This window comes from Colius striatus, chromosome 4 (genome assembly GCF_028858725.1).
Source record: "Colius striatus isolate bColStr4 chromosome 4, bColStr4.1.hap1, whole genome shotgun sequence".
In the NCBI taxonomy this organism is placed as follows: domain Eukaryota; kingdom Metazoa; phylum Chordata; class Aves; order Coliiformes; family Coliidae; genus Colius; species Colius striatus.
Window position 1 is genome coordinate 34,047,075 of NC_084762.1, and position 22,483 is coordinate 34,069,557.

Consider the following 22,483-nt stretch of genomic DNA (forward strand, 5'->3'; position numbering starts at 1 on the left):
CCTGCTTTTGAGATGTAAACTTCTACAAAATGCTTTGAAGATGTTCTGGGATAAAAGGCTACTGTTTTGATTTAGCAGCCCTTTATACTGGGCAAGTAGGTGCACAGGGATTGTACAGAAAGTCATTTGACAGCTATCTGAGCATTTCTACCTGGGCAAGAAGCCACATTTCTACCTGGGCAAGAAGCCATAGGAGGGCCAGGGAAACAGCTCTTGGGAGAGAGTTATCAGAATCGTTTTGTTCTGTCCTGTGGAACGAAACCAGAGAATTTCAACAGCAGGTGTTTCTGGCTCCTTTGCTGAAGATCCCAAGAGGGATCTCTGTAAGAGATTAGCAATGAGATCTTCTTTCAGCAGTTTTAGCAAGATGACGTGTATGTGTCTCTTTCAGCAGCAGACATTTCCCCAGAAGCAGGCAAAGATTATGTGGGTTTTGTTTTAACTGCACGCTTCATCTACCTGACACCAGGCCATCATTTACAGAGCAGAGACTGTCAGACCACAAGCAGTGCCATAAGAAACAATGACCACTATTTCAGTTGTAAAATCTTTTTTTGTTTTATTGTTACAAATATACATATGAATAAAATCCCTTCAACCTGTAATGTAAGTGGGTAGCTGTGAAATTTGCAACCCCTCCCTTAAAAGCTGAAATGTTTTTACAGATGTCAAACTATTTTTCTCGTAGGATTACACACTGAAAGTAAGCTAATATGCAGACAGAACTGAAGAAGGCTTCTAGAAAACACCAATATTAATAAAATTTCAGTTGCCATCATTCCAATCAACTATATACATTAATATCTGAATGTGGAAGCATACCATGATTATACGTCATCCAAATCCTTCTCTGTTGTGCTTTTTGACGGTACACAAATGTAAGCGTTGGAGCTTTATGTACAGTACGAGAACGGGAAGAAAGAAGCTCCCTATGGGAGAATGTAAAAACCATACCCAAGCATTTAATATATATAATCTATACAAATTCTTTTATTAGTGTGCTCTTTTAATATAATTACAATGTGCAATTGCATACCGTAAGAATATATTTATAGGTAAGTCACGTGCAGATCTGACACATTTACATTCAGCAGTACAACACATTACCTGCTGTACAGTGTGTGAGTGTAAGACAGCGTCCAGTTAATTTGCTTTGCTTTCTAAACGCCCTAACTCAGGGCACCTTTTGTAGCTGCTTCAGAGAAGTTCAAGTAGAATACATGAGAGAATTGCTGGCTTTAGCAAAGGCATGGAAAGGAACGTCTGCATTGTACAGAACAGGAATTAAGGACCGAACCAATGCCAAGTGAATGTACTGTAAATCACGATTGGAAGATCAGGTTTTTCCCCATGGAAATGTACCTGTGGTGAAAGAGCAGCTGGCTAGAAGGGCTGTTGATTGCTTTACCCTGATTGTTATAAAAAGCTCTTGCTCTACAAAGCTCTTGTACTGATTGCTAAACAAAAATAAAATCTTTATCTGCTTCTTCGCCGGAGTCACTGGACTTGCTCCCCTGATGGCCATCTTTACTCAGGGACCTCTGCTTCAGCTCCTGGAACTCATGAGGCTGCTGCCCAGGGCTTTTTTTCACAGCTGTGCAAGACAGAAATAGGTCTTAGTAACAATTGTAGAAAAGAGGAAGAAAAAGAATTTTTACTAAAGTCATTCACGCACACAGGTCCTGTTCCTGCTCACACTCAGTTCATTTGGATTAGTGAGCGTAGCATCGGTCCATCAACTCTTCAACAGAGAAAAAGGTGAGAAAGAAGTGAGAGCTTGAGCAAACTTGATTCCACTGCTGGCTGGAAAGCAGGCAAACTCAAAATATGAAACTCAGTACTCCACTATGACATGGATAAATATTATCATTAGAAAGGGCCTGGAGACTTTTTTCCTCAGATCACTCCACTTTCAAAACCAGAACTGCATTCTGTTTTCCAGCTGGGCTGAGTGTCAGATGATGCACTGACTGCTCAGCGGGATATTCTCACTGGGCACCCCTCAGCCCAGCATCACACATCCCAGGCAGGCCTGTCTCCCCATCAGGACTCATCTATATTCTCCCTTTTGACTCAGCAGCCTTAATCAAGACAGACATTCACCTTGGCATCCAAGTTACTTGAACTGTGGTTCCTTGTCCCTCCAGTACTGCCAGGTCCTAATGTATCCTCTGTTCTCTGATCAGGGGGACACTCATGGCTCTGAGCCTGACCTGCACATCTTCCAGCTGAGACCATGGGCTCTGTACCTTGCTGTGCTTCACAGGGGAGAAAGTAAGAGGACATACACACTTGCCATGATCTAAGCACAAACAGTAACCACTTTGTTTGCTCAGTACCCTCAAATCCCGGCAAGGCCAGGGTTTTCCCCAAATCTATAAGCTTGAAAATAAATTGGAAAGATTATAAAACCTTGTTAAGCTTTCTGATCTAATCAGTAATCTAAAACTGCTATGGTACCAAGAGAGTTATTATACACATCAACAGGGGTGATGTTAAGCAAGGATTGACAGCTTTAAAACCTCATACTTCCAATTAAAATGAACCTTTAAACACACAGTGGTCCTTAAATATGACTTTACTGCAAGTCATCTCAATTCACCCCCTCAAAATGTTATGAGAACTTGATTTCCCCGTTTAAGATCAGGCCACCAGGCTTTGGTTTGCAATGGTCCTTTTGCCTGTTCCCATTTGTGCATGCCTCTCCTAACAAGGCACTGTTAACCACAGTAGCCACAACAGAGCACCACCTCCTCTTCCCTGTGCACCACTCACCTAAGGCCTCGCTGCGGCCAGGGTGGCGTGCCCTGTCACCAATGCCCAGCTCTGGCCAGTGCAGGGCCAGACAAGCAGAAGGCTGTTGTGCTTGCATCTCCATGGCCACTTCAGGCTGTGACAGGCCATATTAGATTCTATGATTCTATGATTAGGGTCTGCCAGAAAAGTGGAAAATGCAGAGAGGACCCCTGAGGGAATGGATGCTACTGAGCTGCTGGGGCAGGCTGAGGAGGGATGCTCCTTGCATCCCCGGGGGCCAGCATGACTTCCCAGGCAGTGCCAGTGACTGCCAACAGGCCATGAAACAGGAGACAGAAATCCCTGGCTCGTTTTCGTTTGGCACAGACAGTGTCTTGTCCTGGATCTCTGCCATGACAAAAGCAGAAGGGACGCATCCAGTATGTGTCTTGCGGAGACCCACCTCCGCACACACAGCACACTTGCTACCCAAATAGTTCTCCTGAGTCCAAAATACTTGTTTCCTTATTTGTGCTAGCCAAATCACAGAAGGAAAAGAGAGCCAGCAGCTACAGGCTTGCTGCATTCTAATCATGGCTTTGCTAGTTGGGAATGAAGAAGAATGGATTTTGAGAAAGGTTTTGAAAGATATTTAAAGGAATTGTAGAAGATTAACATACCTAAATTCTGTAACAAAATTAAATAAATAAACTAGGCATTTCCACCTTCCCAAACAGCTCTGCTTTTCAAAGAAATAGGTACCTGGAAACTTTTGAGTCTTTCTTGATACCAGTACCTCCTACTAATTACATGGCCTTTGAGCTTCCATTCACTCTTCAAATAAAACCTGGAATGCATCCTGCATCAGTCATTTTAGTTTATGGCCTGATAAATCGAGACAAGTAGTTTACCCCCAAAATGCCTGAAAAATACATCAGGCATTTAAGTCCACATACTGCAAGCAGGCTTCTACCACAAGAGCTTACCCTTGCCCTGATGAAACCATACACAGTTTACCTTCACAGATCTGTGGCAGCACCTCAGCTTTTGAAACTTACTCTGTCAGAGAAATATCTTAGAATGAACTGAAAGATAATAATTTGATGATGGTGAGGATCACAGATTCCAAGTCTGGGTGGGCTAATTTTGATCCTATGATATGAAAAGGAATTCAGCTTATACCTTTTGGCCTGAGGATGTTACACAAGCGATACATGACGTCTGATGGAAAGAAACTGTGGGTAAATATAATTGTGCAAGATATTCAAATGTCTCATTAAAATACTTCAGAAAATAAGTAATTTTGTAGCATTGTTTAAACAAATCAGTTAAGAGGTAAAGAGAAGCATGTAAACGTGTACCATTTGAGAACAGGAACTTTTATATTTTAAAAACACATAGATCAATCGTGTATTTTTATAGTCTAATAAATGAGTTCACTGTTAAGTCAAAGCTGCTCTCCAGAAAGTGCAGTTTAGGTGTGCAGCACAGTGTTAGTTCTGGGTTCTTTTGGGTTTTTTTAATCTGTTTATGCAGCTGAAAATCTGTACACTGTGTCAAAATAATCTGATTTACCCGGTTCTCAAATGATTTTGTGAATGATGTACTGAAACTGGCACTAACAATATTCAGCCTGAAATGTATTTTGAAACATGGAATTTACATAATACATAATGTATTTTGAAATACATCATTTTGAAATATTTCAGTAAAGGCACCTCAAAAACGAAAGGCTTGTCAGAGGTCTACCTGCAGGGTACTGACAGGGCAGCATGCTACCAACACTGCAATCAGCAGTCACAGGAGATAATGAGCCCTCATCTGCGGAGGGGCTGTGGGTGCTATACAGCACTGGGCACCGGTGTTACCACGGAAGAAATGTGTGTGCATTTTCCCTATCTGGAATTTTTTCCAGGCCACATAGTTCCCATGGGAACAAGCCCACACCCTTCTGTGGCTTCTTTGCCATTGCCGTTCCTTAGTGATTGTTAGTGCCAGTTTTCATGCACTGTCTTGATGAAAAATGAAAACTTCTAACCAGAAGTTGGCTGTGCCTTCCTCTGCCCAGGCACATGAGCTTCCTCTTCTGCACTGGTAGAACACTGCCCCGAAGTGGTTTGTTCACCGCCGGATGGCTGGGCACAGTCAGGAGCTGTATCTCTTTTTTGACAATCTCTTGTTTGCTCTAGCAGGGAAAAGGATTAATTTATACCCCTAGGCTCTTCTGTAGGCCCATATAAGGAAAGTAATATAAATGATTTCACTTATCCATCCCATTTAATCAATTATTCAAAGAGCAGTAATCAACATGCCAGACGCTTGCTTAAATTTAGTCTAGATATTTGCATATGTTGGCAACCATGGCCTGAACTTACAGGTATACACTGTGTACAGAGGTGTATTTTGATATTGTCTCGCCAAGTACAGTTAAACTTGTTAACATAAAGCAATTTGATAATCAAGCATCATCTAATTTGCAGCTTTCTTTTGCAGGAGATCTAATTTTGTTTACTAACTTAGGCTGATTTGCAGTGATTTACCAGTTGCAGAAATAAATTTGGCATGCTACCATGAGAGATGGCAGAAAGGAAAGACAGTGGAATGACTAAGTGAAGAGGTAGAGTGGTAATATAGAAAAAGCAAAACCTGAAAAAGAATAAAAAAGGAAAGAAACAGAATTTACTCTGGAACATTATTTTACAAAGCAGAGCATCTCCGTTAGGACGTGGAAACACAGTTTTATGCATTCTAACTATTATTGCTAGATTTCATACAGTGCAAGGTAGAGGCAACTAGAAAATCCTGCGTTTGTCCAAGTTGTCTGTGAAGGTGTGCCTAAGGGAACAAGGATTGAGGGAAGCAGAGTGTCTGATGCCTTTTTCCTAAGGGTGTTTGTGCAAACATCAAACATTTAAAAAACAAAACCATTGTTCCTTTTCTTGCGTGACAACCACAAAATGAAAACCTTGTCAAACCCCCGCTGTGCTAGAGATTGCTGTGACACACAAGGAGTGTAGTTACAATAGTGTATTCTCTGCTTCTCCAATATGTCTCCTCTCATGACAGGAAGATGGAGAAGACAGTGAGGTTAACCCCACATTAAAGTGTATCTCTCATAAGTCCCATTACATCGTGTTTATCTAGTTATGTAGTAACAATTTCTGTCTTGCAGACTGGTGAAAAGCTGGAGAGAAAACAAGGACTCTAGCATATACAGTTATCAGCTGAAAGAGGAGTACGTTGTGGCAAGGGCCTTTGACTGCAACTATTCACAACATGATGGCACTAGTGTAGTGAGTCTGATCCCTAAGCTGTAGCCCAGTTCACCTGTCTCAGTCTCTGAAGGGACTAAATGCAGGAGAATAAATAGGCTCTACTCTGCCTTGCAGCCCTCATAATGTCACAGACACTGGGAGACATTTCAGACACCCTACTGTCTTTCCCAGACACAGAACCACCGACTGTGTCAGCTTTTGGCAACCCAGACCATGTGAACCCTCAGCCCTTTCCAGACACAGGAGAAGTTTTTGGGTATGTCACGTTCTGCCAAATCTACCTAATGCAGTCAGATTGTAGTGGTCCTGCTGGCTTCATGGCACAAGAGCAGCCCAGCAGCATCATACAGGCTGCTGGAGCAAGAGTCAAAACCTATAGAGAAATAATTGATGCATTGGCATGTGGTCACCAAATAGTAGCTGCCACAGCAATGGCTTTCCAAGCAGAGCAAAACCCAGACTGTGAGGCCAGTTGTTTCATAAAGGGATTTGTAGTTTTAGGAGAGAAAGGAAGAAGCTTCTCAAAATATACCTTTGGATCATCCACTTTGGGGATGGCTTTGCATCTCTCATCTAGAGGGTATTTCAAAGACAGTCCCAGGAAGGACGAAGTCTCGCCCCTAGATTTCAAACATTGTCATTTGTGCCAGCTAACACCACTCTGAGCAACATATCTGTGACAACTTTTCCATGTATCCTATACGACCAGAGGAAGCCTTAGCTGTTCTAAGAGCTAACTGCAGGCAAAGAAATGCATCAACAAAAGTAGAGATGCAATGCGCACATGAAAATCAGGAAAGAAAAGGCAGTGGTCTACTGGCATATGTAAAAGACACTAAGTCTTGCCCTGCCACATAGACTGGGGAGGAGATGAACTCAGTCATGTGCAGTGACTCCACAGAGCATCAGGCTGGCTGCAAGCAACAAGGTCATGGCTGCTCCCCTGGGAACGTGCTGAACTACAGAGCTGCACTTCACATTACTGGGTGCGATTAATGCCAATGAGCATCTGGATTCAGATTAAACACAACACAAGGATCTTGTAATTGCTCAGCTGCATTATTAATACCAAGATATTCATCTTTTAGTTGGTTTGGTCAAAGGAAAACAATAGAGAGCACCAACTCATGGGTGGAGGAGATGAGGAACAGGTGACCAGATATACTTCCTTGCTCTTTTTTCATCCAAACAAATAACCCTTTTCCCTTACAAATGAAAACAAATCAGGGGACAATAACACATCACCTTCTAGAAGAAGACAAGCAGAAACACGAGTTATATCAACACTCCTACCTTCTTGAGAAAAGGATCTGATGGAGGGGCTGCTCTGACCATCTTTTTCTTTATCAGAAGGAACTTTCTTCAGCACAGGTGGAAGGAGGGCAACTTTTGGGGAACTGGGGCCAGAGGGAGACTCTGGAGCATCCTCTGTGGAGTACCATGAACAAAAGGGTGAGAAGTTATATTTGCACTGTAGCTCACAGAAATGGTGCTGTTATGATGGTCCCAATGTCACCATAATATACAAACATGCAACAGATAGAATCTATGTCAGGAAAAGAAGGATTCAGGAATTTACAATATGTCAAGAGGACACAGGCAAAAGAATTTCAACACCCAAAGATCTCAATATCAGCATTTTTGATGTTACTGTATCATAAATGGAAAACTGGTGAGAGCAACTGAATTTCCTGCAAGAAGTAAGTATGCCATTTGTAAAGAATGGCTGAAAATTATTTTGTGTGGATTTTTGGAAATACTTTTTGCATTTCTACCTTTATTGTCCTGAAAGAGAATGAAATGATTAATTCAGATGTCCTATTTCACAGTTACAAGGCATAAAAGCGAACCAGGGAAACAAATTTCATAAATAGCCTCCAGAACTCTGTATACCCAGGAGGAAATTTCCAGTACATAACATGATAGCATCTGAAAGGTTTTCTAAATAGAAAAAAATACTTTGTCTTCTAGACTGTGAGGAAATCTGGAACTTAAATTAAAAACCAGTTTAAACCATCTGGATATCTTGTTTAAATGGCTGAATATATAAATATGGTAGATATAAATATGGTATGTTGATTACCATCTTTAGAGCCCTTACAGGAAAGACCTTTTCAGTCCTACACTTAGGTCCTTCATTTGGACAGTAGTAAAGTACAGCTACAATGGATCACTTTAAAATTGCTTGTATGTTTGCTTTCCAAGGAATAAACAGTGGCATATGTATGCAATAGAGTAGCTAGGAAGATACATTAGCAGTGATAGAAGGAAAAACGATCTCAAGGTATCACCTGTATCACATATTTGTACAAGTTTTGTACAAACTGAGTGAATTCAGTTGCATTTTAGAAATTAATAGGAATTTTCCTCACCATTGAGGAGCTACCACAAAAGAGTCAATCTTTTTACTTTGAGCACAGGAAAGTGATGACTTTCCAAATGCAACTTGATCTGAACAGATACAGCAATTCTTGGACCTTCTCCAAGCTTTTGATGTGCTTGTGAGGCCGGTTGCTTTGGGAAGCTCAGTACCAACATATGGATGAGCACGGTTCTTGACAAACACAGCTACATATTTCTGAACTGAAGTTATTACAGGCTTGATTGAGGAATCACTTCAAGTCCTTGATAGTTCGTGGACATCTGAGCTGTGTTCCCTTGCCCTCAGATTACTTAGCAAAAATTTGCTACCATTAGTTTGGCCATGCAGCTGGAAACAAGACTGTAAGTAGGATCATCGCTTGGCCGCTTCCTTACGTCGCCTGGGCATGTTTAGCCTGAAGGCTGCTACAGGTACTAGAAGCTGGGCTGCAACAGAGGCAGTACTGCTGTTGCTGCCATCCAAGGAGCCGGCCTATTCTGGGTAAATATTAGTTACTCTTTATGTTAAATGCAGAGCACACTCTGCAGGAAATAGGGACTAGCAGAAACAGATAGCTCAGGTCTTTCTGATACCTGAGATTTTTGAGATAACACATTGATTATTTTACACATTAAGCATCACCAGATAAGCCACGCTTTCCTATTTTATTCATCTTTGTGAACATCTTACCCGGTATCTCTCACCTTTATGACCATTTCTACAATGGTCAATAAAATAAATTTAAAGCCATCTAAAACCTGGAGGTCATTTTGTATTTGAACAATGTTTTACTCACTGAAGTGCAAAGACTAAGTCATGTTCAGGTTACACATGAAGGGCAAAGAGGAGGCTGTAATATCCCTCTGCAACCTCATCCTCACCAGAAAGCACATCTTTTATAGATGGCTGTGCTCGCATTTTTCAGTCATTTGCAATTATTAAGCTGTACTCGCCATAGCCACTGTGGGAGCTGCAAACTAGCATGTGATTCTCCTCAACTGCAGTGGCTGTATTTGGGCAGCAGGGGTTGTCACACTGGCCTATTAAATAGCAGACAGACAAACGTATGGGAGATCTGCTGAAATATTTCTCACTGTTGGAAACCTTGAGATAATATTCAGACAGGAGGTTAGGACAGAGCATAAGTTAATAGGCATTCAACTGGGGTTTTGTGGTTGCAGGATTATAAAAGCACATTTACAATTATTTCCAGTCAATATTAATAAGGAAAGAAACAAAGGCAAAACAAGGAAAAAGAGAGTGAGAAACAGTCAGTTAGTGTGAATTTTTCAAGAACAGCAGGCATTTATTGGGGCGCTAAGAGCAGCCTGCCAGAAAACCCCAAGGACCTTTAAGGCAACGTGGTTTTGTCAGTGCTACTACAACAGGGCTTTGATGCTGAAGCAGCTGTCTGTGCTCAACTCTTCTGTGAAAGCAGGCTAACTCAAAACAACTCTGCCACTGCTGCTACTGCTTCTCCTTGGACTTTATCATTGTAGATCACAGATCAAGCCATTTTAGTATGTTTATTTGAGTTAGAGCAGAGAGAGGTGGAAAATAAGGATGTAAGTCAAGGGCAAATGACTGAAGAACCCGTCCCTCTACTTCTAATTCCTGTTCAGTATGTAGCCATAGGTGTCTCCTCCTTTGCCCAAACAAACACCACTGGGAAGTACCCAGCTGAGAACGATGAATGTGCAGAAGAGCTCCTCACCAGTGCGAGAGGCAGAGCGTGGTTTCTGTGGCACTGTGGGTCGTCCTGCCAGGCTGGGCTTTGTTGACTGCAGTGGGGGTTTTGGGCTAGTCGGTGTATTGGAAGAACTTCTTGCCTTTGCACCAGCTTCTGCCTTTGGTTCAGCTTTTGAATTTTTTTCTGATGATGCTGAGATGGAGTCGCCTTTATTCGAGGCAAAACGATTCTCTGGAAGGGTCTGCTGGAGTTTAGGCACTAAAACAAATAAACACATACAATGAAGTCTCTTGGAACACAGAAGGCTCTGTGCACAGATATGCTTATCTGGAAAACACCATCGTTAACTCACATATCACTGTTGCACTGTTGTGTGAGTGTGTAAGAGAATTCCTAAAACTTAATTAAAAATCACTGCAAGAAAAGCATCTAAATCCACTAGTGCTTCATCATTCAATTGCCTCAGAGATGATGGCATCTCTGGCTGGACGTTATTCTTCCTTTGTGTTTCTGGGAGCAGATGGTACAGCCTACCTGCTGAGAAAGCAGTGATGGAGCATTGGAAAAAGCTGCCTTTGGCTGTTTTGTGCCTCCACAGACAAAAGATTGGGTATCCAAGATCAACAGAGAAACCCTGGCCCAGAAAATAAATCCCAAATATGCGATCAGCAGGCTACATATCTTTCTTTGTTGCTTTTAGCAAGCTCCAGAGGAGGTTTTGAAACTTAGCCGAGATCAAAGTATTCTTTACATAATATTTTGATCTATCCAGTAACTCTGTATATGGATTACAGTTTCCACACATTAGCAAGTTTATCAACATATTATTTATCCCAAACAAAGACCAAGCTATTTACAGATAAAGCTATGCTGACTTCCAAGGAATACATCAACCCTATCTAGCTGTGCACGTGGGTGGGAAGCCTGATGGACTCTTGGTTTCAAATAAGTAAAGTGCTTGCCCTACTTTCCTACTCTGCAGCTTTCAGAAGTTTGAAAGCTGGTATGTGGCATGTACACTGATAATGTTGGAACTCGTACGTTAGCTAGGGAATTTTAACAATTGTCGCATCTATATTCTCAGAAGAAAATGACAGAGTAACTGAAATGCAGACTAGTGACCTTGGTACTTGGCAAAACCAAGTGTGTGCTCACAGATGCTGACTTGACCTACCTACCTGCTGTTCCCATTCAGATACTCCTCTTGTTACAGAGCACTGAGCACAGGTATTTTAACAGCAGTGGGAGGAAGGAAGAGGAGTGTTGATCCAGTTTGTTGTAAACCAATCTCCAATACCTTTTTCCAGCTTAGGGAGCTGTTTTTCAGCCCAGATGGAGCTAAACTCTGGTAAACTCTAAAGAGTTGTGTGGTGCATATGTAATTTCATGGGTGCATGACAAGGAGAGTTTGTGTCTATACGTGTGCAGTCGACTTTCACACCGCAAGCCAAACAGCAGGACACCTTCTACACCTGTGACCGTTTGCATACAAAAAATGGGCAACATCCAGGCACGAAGCAAGGAATAAAAACCCCCTTGTTCTCTTCTACATCATCATCTATAGTTTTACTTTAGCAAAATCCAGCAATTTTCCATTACCACTCTTTTGTGCCTTCCTAACCTCAGGCCTGCTAACATGAGAACCCAGTAAGTTAAAATAAATTAACCCAAAACAAAGACAAACTGCAGCCACAACAGCAAAGAGCAGCCTCGGGGAGCTCTCAGGCAAGAGTGGTAAAGAAAGAACTGACAGCTGGAGGTCGAAAGGAAGGGGCATGCACAGTGCAGTGAGGTGGGGGTGAAGTGTGTCATGTACGGAGACAAAGACCAGAGAAAAATTGGGGTCAGACACCCTCAGCTACTCTAATCCCCCAAGGGCAAACTATTCTTGCTCCTCTGACTTCAGCTTCATGATATCAGGAGATGCATAGTACACAAGGTCCTCCTCAAAGGATAAGCTGGCTTTAAGAGCACTGATTTATAGAGTTCACCTGGCTCTGAATATGTTTTTTATAACAGCTTTAGAAAGGTGTAAAACTTCAAAACTGATTTCTGAAGTGCTCATTCAAGACAGACACATTTAGATTTTAATTTTGGCCTGTTTCTTTCAGCCTTGTTTCTGTGTGTTTTGGCAGCCCCGCTTGCCATGCTTGCAAGATACCTAACCATTGCTGCTCAGAAATCAGACCTGGATTTCCTAGTTCAGCCCACTCCTTTTGGTCCAGAAAATGTAGTATATACAAACCACCAGAGCTGAATTCCTTTTGAATGCTTCAGTGGCCAGTCCCAAAAGTATGCACAGAGACCAGAATTTCATCTTGTAGGCACTGCCCAGGACTACAGCTTGACAAGGGCAGAATAGGACTAGGTGCAGAGGAATTCAGTGCAGTAAGCACCTCAAGGCTCAACTCCACTTTGTACACAATAGAGAGTTGTTCTGGGCATGAGTGTAGTGTCCAAGGGCCTCCACGGCTTTGCAGACAGCCCTGGCTTTGGTCAAGCTGGGTAAACCATTGGAAGAGCCACCTGCTATTGCCTAGGAGACATCTATTCTGACAGCAGAAAGCCAGGACTACTCAAAGAGGTACATGCATAGACTACTAGAAACCTTGCAAATTGGTCATATTTAGGTCATCACATATATTCAGGAGCTTCAGTTCTTTGTGTGGAGATATTTTTGATGGCTCCTGAGTTCAGCTTCAGCTTTGCTGATCGCATTATGGGTCAGCACCCTTTCAAAGGCACTCCAGGCACACGCACCAAGTCCTTTTCCTTCTGTGCAACACGGAATCCAAGAGTAAAAGCTGAGCTATCAACTCAGCCCTAGAGTTGACTTCATGAGAAATGCTGCCCAGTATAGGACAAAAAAATGAGCTTGTTTCTAATCCTCTCTGTGTGGTGTAAGCTCATATTTTGCTTAAGCAATAGTAGGCACACAATCCGAAGAGAGAAGTGAGGTTTTTGAGGTTAGTCATTCTTCGTTTTCTATAAAGAGTTTATACGAGGAAATTCAAACTGTACCTGTACCACTTCCTTCCAGTCGTTCCGAGGTCATCGCCGTGTCAAAAGACTCTCTGGGAGTTGTGTCATTCCCAAGCTTCTGAAAGAGTGAGAAAAGCTCTCATATTAGTCATATACCTGTGATTAACTAACAGAACAAACTCTGTGGTTCTGTTAGGAATAAAATAAGCTCTAGTTTGGAAATCACATGGCAGGAGAAAGCAGAGATAGTAATAAATTGTGGATTCTCTCTTCTCCTCTCTCTTTCAGGTCTTGGAGATCTAAGCAGGAAGAAAACGATGTCGATTTGTAACTGACACACGTACAAAGCTGCAATGACACTCTGTCTTCTACGACACATTTCTCCTAGTGTACACGAGTTGAAACTGAAGATAATAGTTAGAAACAATCTTTTCTTCAAAGACAGTTCCATATCCAAAAATCATTTTTTTAGGTTTAAAATAAAAAGTATTTTTCTGAAGATCTCAATTTTGAATATGAGTGCTGAAGGGATCTCACGCTCTTCCTCATACAAGAGCAATTTATTTCAGATAAACCTCCAACTTACACAAGTAACAGCACTCACGCATTTACAGGATTCTTCTGAAAACAGACCTTATGTACTGAAAGGTGTTTAAAGCTATGCATTTCAAGCACTGCTGGATGCTTGGCACCTCTAAATAAAGGGGGCTTCTTGTTCATGTGCCATTATTCTGGCTAAGTTTTCTATTCTCAAAAATGGCTTTCCTAACATCCTGAAGGAAAGAAAACTTTTTCAAAATAAAAAGTGCGAAGACTTTTGTCATATCATAGCTTTAGCCTAAGTGAGCTTGAAACCTGTATATTCACCAGGAGAAGCCTAGATACACAACTTGTAAAAGAACCAGCCTCTTTTATTGCCTTACTTGCTACCAAAGCTTAAGCAGAGGAATAAATGAGAGGATACAAAAACTTCACAAAAATAAATGTAACATATACTATGACAGAAAGCCTCATAAAGATAAGGCTAGGTAAAAAAGTGTTTTTTGAAACTAAAAAAGTGGGGATAGACTTCTGCAGGCAGCTTCAATCTTGATCTTGATTCATTACTTCAAGACAAGTAGCGTGGTGTATGACTTAAAGCAAATGATTTGTGCTGATGTTGGTCATATACCCGCACATAAGTCATATTGACACGTCCGGGACACTGCTACTACTGTTCCAACACAAATTCTGTGTGACTTGTGCTAGGATCTGGCTGTCACACAGAGTTCAGAAACCTCTTGCCATGCATCATACATCAAAATGGTCACCACCCTTTGGAGCTTACAATCTGAAAAACTAGGGGTAGCACGTAGATAAAGACTGGACAAAGGAAGTGTAAGAAGGAAGAGAATGGTTACACACGCAGTGGCACATACTAATTCTAGAAAAATTGACTGATTTAGAGTGAAAATAGTATTTTAAATACAAACATAAAGGAACGATCTCTAAATACCCACACTGGCCACATGTCTCTCCCCTGTAGTGGTAATTCAACACAGGCATTTAAAGAAATGCAGATCTTGGGCAGCGATGCAGAAAACAGTGTGGTCAGCCTTACAGATTTACTGATGCTTCAATTTTGCTCATGTAATCTCACAGCTCCTAAAACAAACCCTCTCATCGATACCAGAAAGAACAGAACAGAGATGCTGAAAGCCTGTATAAGACCGGACAGGGTAACGCTGCTTCCCAACTACTAAGCACAAGTGTGCACTTTGAATGTCATATTGCGTTAAGGAGGATGCTGTCGGAATTGTCATTACCCCAACACAGATACAGAGAACTATCCACTCTAAGAGATTATATTTCTACAGATTTTAAGTATAAAATCATGTATGTGTTAAAAAGAAAGTGTAAGACAAACAACACAAAGTTTTCTGATCAGAAGCACTCTAGAAATGTTATGACTTGTAAGGGGAAGCCTTGGTGTTTGTACAGACAAAACAAAGTCCTCTTCAAGGCTGGTAGGAACATCATGCTTTGTACCAATTTCTTGACTGCCACTGAAATTTTGGATAATTGTCACCTCTCCACCTCCTAAAGTCATGTGCTTCTTTCTAGGACTGCCTTGGCTATACATTTTTGAAGGGACTACTACTCTCCACTTTAAAGATTTGCCTTCCATACCTCGGCAAAACAAAACACTTTTGAGATCTGAATTTACCAACAATTTCCTCATGGAATGTGAATTCTCATAAACTTTGATTGAAGTACTCACGTTCCCATGTAAATATTGAAGATATAGGCATGACATAACAGTAAATTACTTGAGAGCTGTATGACAGTAAGAAAATAATTTCACTACAACTCCTTCTTCCCTCCCCAGTTATGGGACTCGTGAGCAAGTACGACCATATACAGAGACAAGTACAGAAGGTAGTGCTGGCATCTATTAGTGTAGTAGTTAAAAGTACAGTTAGATTGTTAGCATGTTTGACTACACACTTTACAAAACATTTTCTGCAAAAAATTCACTCTGGGAAGCTGTCAGTTGTGTCAGCCAAATGTGTTTAATTTATCATGTAGATAAATAATGTCCAGGCTCTACTTTTAATAATGATTAGTGCAAGCTTGGAAAATACTGCAGAGCTCTGGATGCCATGGAAAGTGAATAAATAGGTTACAGATGATCTTTGCCTGCTCATAGGTCTTGCTCGTGGTATTTAAGAATTGAGTCTGTAAACACTAGATGGAGCTGAAAGATCTTTCTTTGTGCACCAAGAGGCAACACTATCTGCAAATACTCCTCTCTACCATTAATGCCAATTCGCACGTTGTATTCTAAGCAAAAGAAAACAAAAAAGCGTTTACCATCTTTCCTTCTACTGTGCACCTGCTCATCACTTGTATCTGTAACAAGACTGCAATAGGGTATGAATTAAATAGTAAATTCCTTCTGGCTTTGTTTTCATATGAAACAGCTCAGAATATGAGCAGCCATCTGTACCTTAAAGGAAAATACAATTTTCTATCATACTGGAATTCTGATTAATTTGAAGATGTAAGGAAAGTTGGTGTCATACCCATCCTAGACAATTTAACAGCTTCTGTAGCTCAGCTGTCAGGGTATTGTATGGTTTTCACCTTCATGAATATCATGAATAAAAGTGCAAACCTAAATTATTTGGTATTGCAATGTAGGATGAAGTATGTGAAAAATTCTTGTGAACAGCAGTTCAATTTTGCATGGTCTGGGCAACATTAAGAATGGATAACTCAGTGCCCTGCTGTGTACAGATTCCTATTTCTACTCAGTTTTATTGTCACTAAAAAAAAAAAAAAACCCAACCTGCTTTTTCATTCCATAAACATAAATTTTTACAAAATCTAACTAAAAATCTGAGATCAGTAACATTATTTTTTTGAAAAGTAAACCTGAAAGAAGAAGAGTAACCTTTCCAGCCAGTTAAAGAATTAAGGATAGGGGCAACCACTCTTCTTTTTGATAGATGAAATTCAAGTTTTGAATGAATGCTATGAAAGCTCATGATTTGGAGAGGACTTTTATTCTCTTAAAAAAAAAATCCCTGCTAATATTCTACCTAAGTTACATCATTCCAGATCTTAACAACTTCAGATGACAAGTGGTAAGAACTTGGAAGAGCACCAAGCATACATGACTTATGCAGCTGTAAAAAAATTATATAATCTGTAGTATCTTGGTATTTTATAAGTTAAAGACAGAGCATAACAGTCTTTTCTAAAATCATATGCCATTTTACTTGTAAACTGTGTATTTTAGAAATCAATGAGATTTGCTTATTTTAAGACTCCAATGTCTGCGGCAATGGCTCAGACATCATGGCAAGCACTGTAAGACTACGAAGAAAGGTAAAAATGAACTTTGGATGCCTTGCTCGGTTGCAGCAAGTCAATTCTGTAATGTGTTAAAGGAAGGAAAACACAGCAAAGCTTGCAGATGAGTTTTGTTATAAGGCAACGTGTTCCAAATTACACATTGCATATGCACATTGCAGAGGAACAGAGTGAAAAAAGGCTGATCCTTTGGTAATTTTAGCGCATGCCAACTGCAGCTGGCAGAAAGTGGGAGATGATAATGGGGAAGTTTGATGGGAAATGGGCATCTGGCAAAACAGGTTGGCACAAAATGCTTTGGAGCGACACAAGGATATTCCACTCTGCACATTTGTGAAGTGAAGCAGGGTTCCTGCCCAGCATCAGCACTTCACAGAGGAGAAAATTAGAGGGAGTGAAGAGAATCCAGCCAGACAATTGGGAATAGATTACTTTAAAAAAAAAAAAAGCTTATTTTCTTTGAGTGTCAGTATTTGAAATAAAGAAATCAAAGGCATAAAAATAACCAGATGTGGTACAAAAGAACATAAAAACATGCAACAAGAAACTTATAAACTGAGTAGCTGTAAACAGTGTCTGCTAGAATATATAATTTAAAATACAGTACATCTCTTAATCTTTCTACCTCACATTACAAAAGAGAAGAGTACAGCCACCTACCCATTAGTTAACTGCCAAAAACCTGAGATACTGATGTGCTGGGGGTACACAGTGAGCGTGTCCTAGCTTTACCTCTGGTGAAGCAGGCTTCCATTATATATGAACAAACCACATATTATACAGAGTGGAGACATGCAAGCTGTGCTTACTAGTCACTCAAAAATTACTCTGTAATACATGCAAACAATTACATGTCCTCTTCTGTGCCTGTGATGTCCTGACATCAAGCACAAGAGCTGGCGTAATCTCCCGCACAAAAGGAGAGAAAGTGCACGCTTAGGGGTGCATCTCCTGCTGCAAATGTGCAGTCTAGTCCTTGGCCAGGGCATTTGTATTCACCAGTACAGTAGAAAACAATTCTCTTGCAGGAAAACCCTAATCCCTGGTATAAAGCAGGAATGACGTGTCAAAGCCCCAGCCACTAACCCTTGTAGACCAAATCTATCTCCCCTGAAGACATTTAGCTCTTGCTCTTATTTTCCCACGGCTCAAGAGAAAGCAAAATGCTATTACCTTCTGAGCGAAGGCTGCTCTCTTCTCCTGCTTGGCTTTCATTTCTGCAAGAAGTCCACTGCCCATCACCTGCACACCGTACCTCCGGCCTCCTTGTGGGCTTCCTTTGTTGTCACCCCTCTCAGCTTTTGCTGCATCATCTGTCTGTGTCTCCTCCAGTGAGTCTGGCGTCTTTAATTCCTCAGATCGGTCTGAACCACCGTTCTGCTCTGCAGGCTTTATCTCCTTCTTGCTTGTGTCCACAGCTGGACTTTTTGCAGCAACCTTGGGTGAGGAGGGCTCCTCTGCCACTGACACAGTCTGAGGACGTTCAGATTTGGAACCTCTTGATTTGATTAAATTAAGGAAGCCACTCTTCCTTGAGTCTCTTTTCTTCTTCTCATCACCAGCTTCACTGGGCTCACTGCCGTCTGAACTTTTAGTTGATGGTCTCCTAATAAAGGACATAGATGTTATAAACTCTTCTCAACTCCCTGCCCTCTCTTTTAAATATTATCCCCAAATGACTCCTCCCGGGAAAAGCCAATCTTTTGTGTGATTCTTGCTTGGCAAGGTTTTGGTAGCCAGGAGGCAACCAGGGTGGCTTCTGTGAGAAGCAGCTAGAAGCTTCCCCTGTGTCCAACAGACCCACTGCTGGCCAAGGCAGAGCCCACCAGTGACAATGGTAGTATCTCTGGGTTAAGAAGGGAAAAAAACTGCTGTGCAACAACAGTAGTAGAGAGGAGTGAGAATGTGAGAACAACCGTGCGGTCACCAAGGTCAGTGAAGGGGGAGGAGGTGCTGAAGGCACCAGAGCAGAGATTCCCCTGCAGCCTGTGGTGCAGCCCATGGTGAGGCCCTGCCCCTGCAGCCATGGAGGCCACGGGGCAGCAGAGACTCACCTGCAGCCTGGGGAGGACCCCACACCAGAACAAATGTATGCCTGAAGGAGACTGTGACCCCATGGGAAGCCCATGCTGGAGTGAGCTCCTGGCAGGAGCTGTGGCCCTGTGGGGGGACCTACATTGAAGCAGGTTTGCTGCAGGACTTGTGACCCTGTGTAGAACAATCTGTTCCTGAAGGACTGCCTCCATGGAAGGGAACCATGCTGGAGTAGTTCATGAAGAATTGCAGCTCATGGAGGAGACTCCACACTGCAGCAGGGGAAGAATCTGAGGAGTCCTCCCGCTCAGGAGGTAGCAATGTCAGATGAATTGACTGTAGTTCCCATTCCCCTTCCTCCTGCACCACCCAGCAGAGAAAATCAGAAGCAAAGCTGAATCCAGGAAGAAGGGAGAGGCTGGGAGGTGTTTTAAGATTTTGTTTTTCTTTCTCATTACCCTTCTCTATTTTGACTGGTGATATATTAAACTAATCTTCCCCAAGTTGAGTCTGTTTTGCTTGTGACGGTAATTGATGAGTGATCTGCTGGTCTTTATCTCAACCCATGACCCTTTTGATGTATTTTCCATCTCCTGTCCAGCTGAGAAGGGCAGTGATAGAGCAGCTTTGGTGGCCACCCAATTTCACTCTGCTCTGTTTTCCAGGGTGCACTTTCTCTGGTTTGTATCTGCCCATTAGTAAAAGAAGAAAAACTAATCCAGGCCCATGATTCGCACAGTTTTTGGAGAATCTTATCCTTTAAGAACCCTGCTTGAAAGAGGAATTAGTTGGCACAGACACCTTCTCTCAATAAGGAACACAGATAAGTCACCTTCATAGTGCAGTTACTCATCCTCAAAAAAACCCAAACCAACCCCAAACCTGCCAGTAAGGTTTTCTACAGGCTTCTCAGGAGCAGAGTATTCACGCTTGAGGGGAAAGCTGCATGCATAACACACCTGCATCAGACAACTCCAGGGCTAGGGCAAGTTCACAGGACATTTGAAACCAGTGGCTGGCAGGTGCCCAAAGGAATCAAAGGAGGATGCAGTAGTCTGTGGGCACCCTGAACTTAGCCTGGCTAATATACTTTTTGAAACTACTACAATTTTACCACTATACATAGTGTATCATCCACGGCCTCACATATCACAATGGATACTTATAAATGACCATGACATTTGCTTTCTTGCCACAGCTATCTAACAGTTAACACCTACCATTTTCCTTCATGGACATTACATGCAGCACAGAAGTTGTTTGGGAATTCCAAGTTGTTTGGGAATTGCCTTAACCTTCTTATTTATTAAATTTGTGTGTGTGTGTTTCTATGCATGAACATGCATGAATGCAAGGATATTTAGATGGATGGTTCTGTAAATACACAAACAGCTACAAAGCAACTGTATAGGCTGTATAAACCCTAGACAAAGCTGAAGGAGACATATCTTTCAGATTAACCCATTGCCTAAATCTGGAATGCTACAAATTGGTCAAACAAAACTTTAACACATTTCTAAAACAACATAAATCTACTGCCCTCTGTCAGAACATAGTGTCCAGCAGCAGCCCTTACTGGACAGACACACCCGTGTGTACTACTAGCACTGGAGTGGAGATCCTCTGTTTCAGCTCTAACGAGCTGCACTGAAGGGTAAAATGAAGTCAATTGAATCATAAAAATACACACTAGTCAATAATCGCCCACACATGGTGTATTAAAGCAATTTGTTTCAAAGTAGTCATTTTTAAGGGAAGGTTATTGAATTCACAACTTCACTACTAAAGTATTTTCTGACAACAGCAACTCTGGATACAAGCAATGAAAGTCAGATAAAACTTAAAAGTGTAACTTGCTCAGATAATAGGATGGACTTTTACTTTTTTTTTTTTAACTTACTTTGAATCCATTTTTGTCACTTTCTTAGTGAAAAATTCATCCACACCTTCATCCACTCTCCCCATGAGGCCATTCTGATCCCCTTCTGGAGGCACTCCAGCAGATACCTGACAAGAAAAACTCCCTGGTATATAATAATCTAAGCAGATTTATTTCCATGACAATAATTCAGAGTTAAGACATTATAAAAATTATTTGTGCCGACAAATTTGTGCAATGGATTCACCACTGGAATTACCACTTTAGGCAGACCAGCTGACACATGACACCAAAGTAACCCAAAACATCAGTGACAAACTGTATACTGAAATGCATGAGGCCAGAAATCAAATGCCTTGGTCTTTTTACAATAGAGCTCTGGTTCAGTTAGAAAACAAAAAGCATCAGCTAAGGCAAAAAAGTCAAAATCTGATCAGGTGGTGACCTGAAGAGAAAATATTTTCAACAGATAGTTGTTTCCCTATTCAGAGAAAAAGATATGTTCTGGATTTTGGATTTAGAGATTTAGAAGCAGAGCTCCAGCAGGCTAACAGAGCCTTTTAGAATTCAGTCAATCCAGCATTTCCAAAAGCAGAGACTATAAATACAGAATAAGGTATTTCACTTTAGGAACAAAACACAGAGTTTTTGCTGAGTGTCTGAAAATGGAAAACCTGCTCCCTTTCTTTGGTTTCAATGCCCATATTTTGAATGTTGGTGACTAGAAGGATCTAATCCAGGCTGATTTAGCAATCCCTGCCAACCACAAAGGCCTACGAAGATTAGCTGGTGACTCTTCAGCCTCTTAAAGATGAAACCTGATATCACCTGGGAGGATTTCTCACACAGTCTAGCTCACATATATGGCTTTGACGTGAAAAAAGTTATGTTAGCAGTAGAGAGATTTCCTTCAATTTAAATGCCATATGGAAACATTTTAGGTGACTACAGAGGACTCCACAAGACAGTTGTATTCTTGGTAGTAGCAATGACCAGGAATCAGTCTACCACAAAATAATGGGGTTTGTAATTTGAAACAACCTAAATCAATGAATCTCCTAGTTGCCATCATAACTCAAGAGTAATCCAACCTTCCTTTTTCAGCTGGAATACACTACTTTCTATGCCTCTAAAAAGAAAAACAAATATTCTTAAAAGCTGCTGTTAACATCAAAGCCAGTCTCATTTAGCCAGGACAATGAATTACATACAAAATAATGCTTTGACATACCCATGAAACATTTACTTTCCATGGCTGAACCTTTTTAGAAGCCTGGTATTTACTTTGTTATCAAAGATAATATTTTATTGATATGTGCTGTAGCAACATAATATTGATCTGGAAAGAGCCCATCAGGCAACAACTGCTCTGGTGTCAGTCAAACTGCATATTTTCTATAAAAAATAGTTTTATTTTAAGCAGCACAATAAATTCTCAGACTTCCAACTCTGATACCTTAAGGGCTTTGTAGGAAACTTGTTTAGCTAGAACATCTGACACCAGGAAGCAATGCATATACTAACATCTGTGTTGGTTACACCTATGATGGTTGTCTCAATGTGAATATTTACCTTTTCAGTCAAAAAATAGCAATCAAAGCTGGCTGAAGCATTTCAATAGAAATAAGTTAATTTGATACTGGTGCCCTCCAAATAATAGGAACAAG

General features: G+C 41.2%; 1 protein-coding gene across 7 annotated transcripts in view; it reads right to left on the minus strand.

The window, feature by feature from the left end:
- Positions 1–533: 533 nt before the first annotated feature.
- Positions 534–22,483, minus strand: part of CARMIL1 (capping protein regulator and myosin 1 linker 1) — a 212,858-nt gene continuing 190,908 nt past the window's right edge. For 2 of the 7 annotated variants that reach the window (XM_061995596.1, XM_061995595.1), the window contains exons 32-39: positions 20,838–20,944; positions 18,077–18,509; positions 13,085–13,163; positions 10,088–10,321; positions 7,305–7,439; positions 4,775–4,921; positions 2,104–2,258; positions 1,512–1,594 (exon numbers count right to left, since the gene is read on the minus strand). In XM_061995596.1, coding sequence (XP_061851580.1) covers positions 1,589–1,594; positions 2,104–2,258; positions 4,775–4,921; positions 7,305–7,439; positions 10,088–10,321; positions 13,085–13,163; positions 18,077–18,509; positions 20,838–20,944 — 1,296 coding nt within the window. In that variant the 3' untranslated portion in view covers positions 1,512–1,588. Of the gene's footprint in view, positions 1,595–2,103; positions 2,259–4,774; positions 4,922–5,244; positions 5,383–7,304; positions 7,440–10,087; positions 10,322–13,084; positions 13,164–18,076; positions 18,510–20,837; positions 20,945–22,483 lie in introns of those variants that run through there. The other 5 variants (XM_061995601.1, XM_061995597.1, XM_061995599.1 and 2 more) reach the window with 3 other exon arrangements.